Source organism: Electrophorus electricus, chromosome 6, assembly GCF_013358815.1.
Source record: "Electrophorus electricus isolate fEleEle1 chromosome 6, fEleEle1.pri, whole genome shotgun sequence".
Lineage (NCBI taxonomy): Eukaryota > Metazoa > Chordata > Actinopteri > Gymnotiformes > Gymnotidae > Electrophorus > Electrophorus electricus.
Genome location: NC_049540.1, coordinates 28,482,642 through 28,494,533, shown reverse-complemented (window position 1 = coordinate 28,494,533; position 11,892 = coordinate 28,482,642). Strand labels below are relative to the sequence as shown.

Sequence of the window (11,892 nt, the reverse complement as noted above, 5' to 3'; positions counted from 1 at the left end):
CGGGAACAGAAACAGACTGGTGGTTCTAAGTATTTGGGAATATTTGGAGGATCGTAATAATACAATTAAATATAATTTCACCTGGAGTGTTTACAAAGAAACGTAAACACTGGTGTGGGGAGCGAGAACCTGTGACATTCTGCACAATGTGAGTCACCTGGGATTAGACAGGTCCCTGTTCTTAATGGATGCACAGATCGGACACTTGTAAATTACTGTTGTTTTATTGTGGCTCATTTAAGGGTTTTAGCCTTTTAACACATCTCTACATCTCCACTTCTTGAGGAGCTCCTGGTTTATGAGTGGGGGCACCCCTGCACTTCATAGAGCTCTGGGTGTGTCAGGAGTGGTCACCCTTCAAAAGCTGGTGGACTTAACAGAGACTGACCTTGTTCATCCTGGATACTTTGTGACACGGCTAGGCACCAAGTTTGTCTCCCATTGGTCAAGGACTGCTTTGGAAAGGTGAGGAAGGGGTTAACTCTACCTCCTATTCCAGAGGACCCCTTTTCAAAAGTGGAACTCACTGCACAGAGTGGCAAGTAATCTTTTAGATAACAAAAGAGAGATGGACATTGATTTTAAAGTGGTAAGATGCTGTAAAGAGTCTGTGTGAAAGTTTTTAATAAGAAAAGAATAAGCAAGTAATTTCTTTGGGTTAATTGACAAGGTTAAACCGGAGGGTAGGGCACTGTACAAACCACCGTTAGCTAAATAAATGGTGACCTGTAGTAATCCAACATGGTATTGTTTCAGATGAATTGTTCTGCCTCTGTTATAAGTTACATGCTTTGATCTTTGGTTTTAAAGGTGTTATGTGGTGACAGAGTTTTCAATGGTCAACTGATTAGTTTTATTCTGGATGAGGCAAACATCAGCAGGGTAAAATATGGTGGTTCTCACCTAAGAGTTTAATGCAAATCATTCGTTTCTGAGATAACTGATAGCAAAGTTCATTAATTTAAATTATTATTAAGGATTTTACATTTCCACCACGCCTGAATGACTCAGAGAATCTGTGCTGGAGTGAGTCGGTGTTCTGTAGTCGACGATAAACTGACATCACATTGAATTTTGAGTAAAAAGGACTTTGGATAAAATGACAATTCATGCATTTTAAGGGTACTTTATATCAATAAACTTGTTTTGAGCCCATTTATTGTTTCATATAGCTATGTATTTTTTAATTAATGTATTTTTAAATGCATATGAGCTGTTATGTATGCTACATGGACATGCAGCATGCCTAGTTAAAAGGAAAGGCCTGTTAAAATGAAAAGAAATCTCCCCTCTCTTGCTCTCTGGTGGTGGTGCAGTAGTGTTATGGTGGTGATGTGGTGACTGGGTGGTGTAGTGATGGTGCAGTAGTGTTACGGTGGTGATGTGGTGATAGTAGGCGCAGCACTGGTTTGAGTGGATTAGGAGTGTTGTGTTGAGTTGAGAGTGATACTCCACCCAAACCTCCACACTGCAGTGGTCTCTGTGTCCAGAAACTGACCACCAATGCACAGTTCGAGAATGACTAACGCAAAGTAACCATGGCAACAGTCGGAATGCGGGCTCTAGCTGTATACATCCATGCTGCATCTCCGAACGTGGTGTTTGTAAGTACTCCGTGAGCGTGTGTTGTGCAGGAGCAGCAGGTCTGGAGGCTGCAACCCAGAGCCCTGCCAGGGGACTGGGGCCTCTCTTCACTCTGTGTGTTATCTCTGTAACTCCATCCCCTGCCTTCGCTCCTCTGCGATTTAACACTTGGTGTAGCGCAGCGCTGGCGTGTGTACTGTAGAGGCGCTCTGAAGTCAGTCCTGCCCCACAGTGTGCAACCAGCAAAGACGCTTTACTTCACCATCCTTTATGACTGTGGAGGCAGTCATGGAAAATGACTGGAATATTGAACTCCTGCTCTTTGTCTCTGCCTCTCTCTCTCTGATGTTTCATCACTGGGAAACAGTCCCACCAACTCCACAGCACAAAATCTACAGTACACACTTCTTCATAAGCTTCATTTGACACTTTCAGCTTTGTAAACTACAAAGAAATTACGGAGTGATTCTCAGAGAAGCACCAAGACACAAACACACACACACACACACACACACACACACACACACACACACACACACAATTAAATGTGTCCACCTCAATTCTTGTGTTAACAAATGTAACTAATGTAACTGTAATTGCTTGCTTGATCATACTTCAAGTCATTAAAGAAGTTGTTATTCTTACACATGCACATACGCACACACACATTCACACACATATGTATGCACAAATGCACACACAGACACACATGGGCACAATCACATAAAGATAAACATGGAATACACAGTGAAAATGCCCCCCCCCACACACACACACACACTCACGCATACACACACATGCACACATACCTTTGAGTTTGTTGTGCTCAGAGTCTGCTGGAAACAGGCAGTCAGGGAAAAGCTTGGGGAACGTGAGTCCAGCATATTTGGGTCGGTTCTCCACGTAGTTCCTCACTGTGGGCTGGAGTTTCTTCATGAACTCTGGAGACGGGGTACCTAGTTGCTCAATCACCTTATTCCACTGATCGATATCTGAGCAAGGCCACAGTTAGGGAAGAAAACAAACAAAAACAACAACAAAAACAGATGCCAAGCCCCCCATAACACCCCGACAACACCCTCGCCAACCCCAACACGCAACGCCATGACAATGAGACCCCCTGGCCATGATATGTATTATTATATGAAGGTGTAAATCATTTACTCAGTTAATTGTCATGTTAATTGTCACGTGACAATTTTAAACCCTCATGTAATAAACAGATGAACACGTAATACACATAATACACTTCTAAGATCAGCAGTTAAGGTATTAGACTGGCAATCAGAAGGTTGCTGGTTCAGGTCCCCACTGTTGGGCCCCTGAGCAAGGCCCTTAACCTCAAATTGTACTCAGTTGCTTTGGATGTAAATATATCATATTTGGTGGTATTACCATATTTGACACAATGGTCTCCAAAAATGCAGCATTTCACAATAACCAGAGGGTATGAGCACATACTCACACACATCTGTTCTTTACCCTGTTGTCATGGTAACTGCATGTCCCGTTACCTGCATTTCCTGTTACCTGTGTGTCTACGTGAGAATTAGACCTTCCCTTTGTTCTCTGCAGTTTTGTCATGGAAGCAAAATCAATACAAACACATTCTCCCCCAACCCCAAACACAGTGGAGCTAGACACCGTGGGCTAAAAAATGAACCCAAACGAACATCTAACCAAGGTAGGGACCGTAAACAGAAGACAATAATTCAGTCCAGCCTTAGATACTATTGAATAATGAGACACAGGGGAAAACAGTTCGATACGCAGGTGACGCAGAAGGGCTTAGAGGATTGTGATTGGGTGAAGGGGATGATGTACATATGGGTAGACCTTCCAATGGCTCCTGGGAAACTGAGTCTGCAGAGAGCGTGGGTGGAAGTAGACTTGACAGCTTCAGACGATGTGTTTGGCAAAAATACGATGGATTATCCTGATGTGTTTATTAGTGTAAAGATGGGGAGGACTTAGTCCCCCTAAACACTTTGTATCAGACACCCCATTCAGAGGAGACGGCTACCACGGACTAACAGTAATAAAAATGATTTTAAAATGTTTGAAAAATCCTCAATGCTTATTCACCTCATAATGAGAGAAGGCTAAACAAAACTGTTCTTGTCCAACATCACATGCATTTATAATTACATTTATAATTACATTTATGGCATTTAGCAAACCATTTTATCCAGAGTGACTTACAAAAGTAAGTTGTCCGCTGAGAAAAGTATCCACAGATGGTACAAACAGGTTCGAGTCCAAAAGTCCCCCTAACCCGACATATGGCCAGAACTGAGGTCAGTGCTAAAACCTAGAAAATTAAAAAACTTGAGTGCAATTTCTAGAATTTGAGTGCAAAAACAAGACAGTTCAAGTGCAAATTTACAATCTTCCTACATCTTCACATCCTGTTCCTCTCTCAGCGTCTGCATGACACCAGCCTCAGCTTCAGTACATTGCTTGTGCATGGTAAGCACACATGATTAAAATACGACAATTCCATGTCATCCATCCCTGTCATCCGTCCCGTCCTCTACGGTGAGCACGAGGCTGAGCTGGACCGGGTCTCTGAGCAGACAGGATGGCGCTCTTTTGCCTGGCGTCATTTGAATTGCTAATGTGTCTCCCTCTTTAAGGAAACCTTTCAGTTCTGTCTGAGATTCAGAATCTGTCAGGAATCTTTTAAACCATGGCACAGGGACAGAGAGAGAGAGAGAGAGAGAGAGAGAGAGAAAGAGAGAGAGAGGGATGAGACAGGAATACACGGAGAGAAAGGCAGAAAGAGAGAGAGGGAGAAAATGATTGAGAGACCAAGAGAGAGGGATGGAGACAGGAAGAGAAGGAGAGAGAGCCAGAAAGAGAGATATAGAGAGACAGATAGAGAGAAAGAGGAACTGACAAATACTCACATGATCGTGATGTTAATGACTATCACTTAAGATTAAATGAATTTGACCAGTGTTTCTACACACACACACACTCACAGTCACACTCACATAGTCACACACACACACATACACACACTCAGTCACACTCACACTCACGCACTCACACAGGATCTCAGGATGCTTAGCAACACGGCCAGAATGTACATTGCTACAAGACAGAGTGTGACAGTAGGGAGCCAAGTTCCCCTTGAGGGGTCACATGATCAGCCTTCCCTGTTCCCACAGAGGGGTCTCGTGCAAAGAAACCACATTACCTCATCCTGCCGGAACGTCCCCTCTCTCTCTCTCTCTCTCTCTCTCTCTCTCTCTCTCTCTCTCTCTCTCTCTCTCTCTCTCTCTCTCTCTCTCTCTCTCTCTCTCTCTCTCTCTCTCTCTCTCTCTCTCTCTCTCTCTCTCTCTCTCTCTCTCTCTCTCCCCATCACAATTGGGTAAAGTCCAACCAAAAGACCGTGGACTCCGAGAGTGCATTCACGAATCTGACTGTAATTAAGATGGATGTGATGACGTGCTTGAGATGTATCAGAATAAATAATAATGTGACACAGGCGCATGCATCCGTTCTCCTGTGGGGAGAAACACAACAGCCAAAAGGTCACGTGACTTCAGCTCTCCCTTCACCTCCTTCTCCCAAAGGTCATGTGACTTCAGCTCTTCTTCTCACGTCCTTCTCCCAAATGTTAGAAAAGACCTATCTAAATCAGCGCACTTCTATCCTGACTGAGGGACGTGTGCACGCATGCACGTGTGTGAGTCTGCACACGTGTTTGCACGTCTATCTGGAGGCAGCAGAGCAGGTTGAATTGCTGCATGCATAAATGTGTGTGTGTGCGTGGGAAGGGGGTTGTGTGTATGTGTGTGTGTGTGCGTGTGTGTGTGTGTGTGTGTATGAAAAGAAAGAAAAGGATACGGTCCGTGCCCGGGAAAAGCACACTGCCTCTAATCAACTCGCCAAAGATACAGCCCAAAGACCACATGTCCACTAGAGCAGGCACACACACACACACACACACACACACACACACACACACACACTTTTATTACTGTCTTTGCATGGCATTAACATTGACTTGTGTACTACTTGTGTATTTCCAACACCTAACCCTAACGTTAACTCCACTAACCAAAAGAAAATCGAACTAGTTATAAATAGTAAATATATATATAGTATATATAACCAAATGTAAAAATTTTTCACGCTCGCACAATCACACACACACACACACACACACACACACACACACACACACACACACACACATACACACACACACACTGGCTAAAGAGCTACATGTACATCAGAAAGACTATAACATGTGATGGCTTGATCCCAGACAACACCTTCTAAGTGAAGGTATCGTACAGGTCAGCCATCGCTCACATACGTATTTCGCGAAGGCCACAATGCCTTTCAGGACGCCACGACGAACCCGACCAGCCGGGCCGAGTGGACTTTGTGCAGCTCTTGTGCAACCCTGCTCGCATTCTGCACAGTGCCTTCAGACGAGCTAAAGTTGTCAGAGAGGTGGAGGGTCATGGTGTGGGTTTGTTCAGAGATGATCAGACATCTGATCTCACAGCAAACAGTGAAGTTGAAGGTGTGTAGACACTAGAGACTGTATGTCTCATCTCCTCTTGTGTTATCAAGTACAAAAATGCCTTTTAGAGCAGCAAACTGCTGGCCCTCACACAGAAGAGCAGTGCTGATCTCTCTCACACACACACACACACACACACACAAACACACACACACACACACGTTTATGTAAGTATTGCATTGTTATACTTTTACCTTGGCCAGACACTAAGACAAATCTCACTAACTGAAACTGAACTGAACTGAACTGCACAGAACTGAACTGATTCCACAACAGCAAGGCTGAGTTACAGCAGTAAAATAACCCCGTGGTGGAAGGAAATCTCCCCTTGTTGGTTTGTGTCCAGCGGGTGGACGGTGGTAGTCTGTCTCCTGTGGTCTCTGATCCCACATCCCTCTGCCTCCTAATTAGAATTTATGGCTCTTTACTGCATGACATCAATTTATCCCAGCAAACAATGGCCTTCTAGGTACATGAAATATGCATCATCTTCCATTACTGAACACACAGACTCAACACAGACAAACACTTCAGATCCAAGAGGTCTTTCAGATCTACTGTGACCTTTATGTTTAAAAATCCTGTTTTTCGTGAACCTAAGCAGGTTAAATGATTATACAAAACAAAAGATAAAGTTTACATAAAAGAGATAAAAAAATTATTGACAAATAATTATGCAATATATGCATTTATGCAAATATGCATTTTAAAAAGTGCATATAAGTGTCTCTGGTCCTCCAGGTCAATATGACAAGTGTAGACACACAGACACACACACACACACACACACACACACACACACACACACACGCAGAGATCAAACACCGTCCTCTGTTTTTAAGTCTCAGTAAAACAAAACAGGTGACCGATTTACAGCGAAGAAAAGACCAAGACCTGGTTGTTAAGAACAACAGCGTCAGCGTTCTGGCTCCACTTTTCAGTAAAAGGTGATGTGATGTGTGTGTGTGTGTGTGTGTGTGTGTGTGCCTGGCTCTACGTCTTCATGAACAGAAATTAATGCAGTATGTCTCCCACGTGCTTGCACACACTGCTGATAGAGGTTGTGCGCGTTATGGAAAGATTACTTTCATCCTAACCACAAAGTGTCAGTGCTCAGGCACAATCGGGATGTATCCAAATGGAACTCAGAAGGAGCAGCAGTGAATGAGTGAATGTCTGAGTGAGTGAGTGAATGAATGAATGAATGAATATTGAGTGGAGAAGGAAAATATTCACTCTCTAATGGGCCCCCACTCAGCTCAAATACTAATGAAGCAAATGTGAGCAACAGGGAAGCATCCCAGCACCCTGGGAGAAAACCTGAGGTCTGCAGGCTTGGCCCAGCTACACACACACACACACACACACACACACACACAAACAGATACACACACACACACGCGCGCATACACACGCACACACACACGCACACACATGCACACACTCACGCACAAGCACACACATGCACACACACAGGTAGCACTCCTCTATTAAGCAAATCATAAATATTCACATAGTGAGAAACCAGGGGCTCGATGGGGACTTCCTGCATTCCCACAGGAACACAGACCCACACATTTAAACCTGCATTAGTTCTTACTGCTGAACGAACCTCAGCAATTATCTCCCCACAAGTGGCTGCAGTGAGCGTGCTCTGTCTAGCCATATACACGCCATACAACCACAACACACTAAACGCTTACAAGCAAACTGCTGTAATTAAAAAGATATTTCATCACAAATGGACAATCTCTGTTAATGAGCAGTGAACACTCACAAACCCAGAATCAGTCAGAAAGATTAATGATGTTGTTTTTACACTAATAAACAGTCCAGTATCAGAACAGCAAAAGATGTCCAATGGAAGTCAAAGGACGTGTCAAGGAGATGATAATCTGTAGAACAGCTCCTAACAGGAACTAGGGTTAGGGTTAGGGTTAGGGTTTATGATTAGGGTTTAGGGTTTAGGGTTTAGTGTTAAGGGTTTATGATTAGGGTTTGGGGTTAGGGTTTAGGGTTTAGTGTTAAGGGTTTATGATTAGGGTTTAGGGTTAGGGTTTAGGATTAGGCTTTAGGGTTAGGGTAGCAGGCTAGTGTAGCAGTCAGTATAACTGAGCCAGTCTAAAGTGCTAAATCACCTCCTACCAGCATAAAAGCAGCCAGCAGGAATAATCATTTATGACGATGGAGAGAAGCTGGAGAGGATGAGGATGCGGTCTGGACCAGGCCACGGACAGCACTCAGCTTGGCTGAGAGGTGGGCACTGAAGAACACCGCACTGGTCCAAAGAGACAAAGCTTATAAGATCTGGCAGGGGAACCTTTGTTTGGGTAAGGATACAGTCGCGGCCGGGGAACAAAATTTTGTGACGCACCATCTCCCCCATAATGCAACCGACCGACCATATGTCCACTGCAGGGGTGGAAGCAGAAGAGAGAGAGAGAGACAGAAAGAGAGAGAGAGAGAGAGAGAGAGAGAGAGAGAGAGAGAGAGAGAGAGAGAGAGAGAGAAATGGTAGTTAGCATTGCAAGCATGTCATTAGTGACTGATAGTGAGATTTCTACAGCAGCAGTTGTTCATATTGAAAATATTAGTGATGACATAAGTCACATGGAGATTAATAACGAATGAGTAAAGTCCAGCAATGCAGTGGAACCCAATGAGACCCTCAGCTTACTCGCACTCAACACACACACACACACACACACACACACACACACACACACACACACACACACACACACACACACACACACACACACTCTTACACATTCACACACTTTCAGTATTTGCTGGTGTACACCAGCGGAACAGTGTTATGGACTGTTCACCTCTACAAGTGGCTGAAGTGAGTCAAAAATGTAAGATGCTACCAAACAGGAACACACTTCTACTAGCCAATCACGAAGCAGATCACGTGGTTAATCAGCCAAGACTTTTATTTGCTGAATCAACTGAATATATGTTTGGAACAGAACTCTGAACCTCCTTCGACAGCACTGTCAGCATAAACATGCATAAAGTACAGTAAACACACTTGAAAGATTTTCCCATCGACGGTATAGAACATGGTTGTATGTGATGAATGGCTTAACTACATAACGGCTCACTTACCATATACAGATGCACTGCAGACATACAAGTTTATTTTCATTTAAGCCTGATGACTTGTACATGTCGATTTGAGTTCATGCTACCATTTGTCATTTTTATGTAATGTATGTTAATATATCTGTGGGCATGAACATGTTTTCAAACTTCCACAAAATGCTAATTGTGGGGATGCTAAGTGTGAGTATGCAAACTGTGTTGATGCTAACTGTTAGGGATGCTAACCATAGGAACACTAACTATGAATATGCTAACCTGTGAGGATGCTAACAGTAGAGATGCTAACAAAACTTAAGGTTGTTTTTGCTTTTTTTGCCCATTAATTAGTTGTAACAAGTTAAATGTTTTACTAAAGCAGGAATAATTATGTTCTGGGGTGTTGGGTGAATTTATACACTCATGATTTTGTGTTTATTACTCTCTTCTTGTGTGAGTATTTTGCTCTCAACAATATAAGCAGTGTTAAGCACAAAGTTCTCGTAATGTTTTGCTGTCATGTATTTTAGAATTTGCAATGTAGTGCACAAGGATGCTGTGGACTGGGGTCCTCCGACAAACTGAAGTTGAGTCCACTGGTTTAACAGGATGGTTTCAGTCTGGAAACTGTAGAATGATTGTATTTATTGTCCTCGGCTACAGCAAAAACTCACAGCCACACCATGCCCTCCCCCGGTAGGCCCGCCCACCCCCGGTAGGCCCGCCCACCCCCGGTAGGCCCGCCCTCCCCCGGTAGGCCCGCCCACCCCCGGTAGGCCCGCCCACCCCCGGTAGGCCCGCCCTCCCCCGGTAGGCCCGCCCACCCCCGGTAGGCCCGCCCTCTCCCGGTAGGCCCGCCCACCCCTGCCTGTGGTTAAGCCCGGTCATACCGTTCTCCTTGTATCCCATTCCCAGAATGACCTCTGGGGCGCGGTAGTACCGCGTCACCACATACGGCGTCATCATGAAGCTGGTACCAGCAGTCCTGGCCAGCCCAAAATCCAGGATCTTCAGCGTGCAGTCCGATTTCACCACGATATTGCTAGGTTTCAAGTCCTTCAGGGAAAAGAAACAGTTTTAGCAGAAACGGGAGACACAACTTTCAGGGTCATGAGCTGGTTTTCGTGGTCCTGGACTGAATTATACCATCAGTGCAGATGTTCTATTTGAACGTACCGTAGGGAAAACGTTTGAACTCAGGAGAAAAGAGAGCGATGAAGTGGAAAATTACGGCAAATGTAATGAAATATCATCCAACATGAACTGGCTAAGGCGTGTGTGTGAGTGTCTGTACGTGTGTGTGTGTGGTTTCATGTGCGTCTGTGTCTGCACTGTGTTTCACTGTCCTTGAGATGATTTCCTGTTATCACAGGAAAACTCAAACATTCAAGAACACACGTACACGCACACACACGTACATGCACACACACACGTACACGCACACACAGGTACACGCACACACACGTACACCCACACACCCTGTGGATGATGCCAGCAGAGTGTAAGTGTTTGATGCCACAGAGCATCTGATACAGCAGGTAGGACATCCTCTCATGATCCAACTCCATCTGAATGACCTGGCAGAGGTTGGCATCCATCAGCTCCATCACCAGATACCTGTGGCCGGGAAAGAGAGACGGAGAGAGAAAGGGAGTGAGAGAAAGAGAGAGAGAGATATTCTAATCTGTAATGTGCATTTGATCTAATACACAGCACCTCTGACCCTCTGCTCTGGCTTGATAGATTATTGCACTTTGAATAGAGACTCGAATGAAGAGGAATTGCCAAACAAAGGTTACTGGACAATTTGAGTATACAATTCGAACAGTGTAATTCTAACAGTATTCTAGCAGCGTTAGCTGTGCATAGTGCAGGTCTCCACTATGGGATTAGCACTGTCTCTATATGGACTGAAACATCTCCATTCACATCTCTACCTCAGTACAAAGGAATGGCTGTTAATCAATGAGTATCTTTATGTCCTTTTATGTTGAGAACAGAGCTATTGATTAGTGATTGAGAGTTAATCAGCATTAACAACACGGGTCAGAAGGATGCAAGAGATCACACTCACACAGATTCCCTTTGAAACCTGATCTCTGAGCACACCGTACAGGCTGTATCTGTCTCATGGTAACACACAACGTACAGGCTGTATCTGTTTCACGGTAACACACACCGTACAGGCTGAATCTGTCACACAGTAACACACCATACAGGCTGTATCTGTCACACGGTAACACACCGTACAGGCTGTATCTGTCACACAATAACACACCATACAGGCTGTATCTGTCACACAATAAATAACACACCATACAGGCTGTATCTGTCACACAATAACACACCATACAGGCTGTATCTGTCACACAATAACACACCATACAGGCTGTATCTGTCACACAATAAATAACACACCATACAGGCTGTATCTGTCACACAATAACACACCATACAGGCTGTATCTGTCACACAATAACACACCATACAGGCTGTATCTGTCACACAATAAATAACACACCATACAGGCTATATCTGTCACACAATAACACACCGTACAGGCTGTATCTGTCACACGGTAACACACCGTACAGGCTGTATCTGTCACACGGTAACACACCGTACAGGCTGTATCTGTCACACAGTAACACACCATACAGGCTGTATCTGTCACACAA

At 44.3% G+C, this 11,892-nt stretch overlaps 1 protein-coding gene across 8 annotated transcripts in view; it reads right to left on the bottom strand.

Annotated features, from left to right (window-relative positions):
- The window catches only part of mapk10 (mitogen-activated protein kinase 10), a 75,580-nt gene that overhangs the window by 14,479 nt on the left and 49,209 nt on the right, over positions 1-11,892 (bottom strand). For 7 of the 8 annotated variants that reach the window (XM_035527070.1, XM_035527076.1, XM_035527068.1 and 4 more), the window contains 4 exons: positions 10,693-10,831; positions 10,105-10,270; positions 8,468-8,539; positions 2,394-2,576 (listed from right to left, as the gene is read on the bottom strand). In XM_035527070.1, coding sequence (XP_035382963.1) covers positions 2,394-2,576; positions 8,468-8,539; positions 10,105-10,270; positions 10,693-10,831 — 560 coding nt within the window. Of the gene's footprint in view, positions 1-2,393; positions 2,577-5,439; positions 5,512-8,467; positions 8,540-10,104; positions 10,271-10,692; positions 10,832-11,892 lie in introns of all 8 variants that reach the window. The other variant, XM_035527069.1, reaches the window with a different exon arrangement.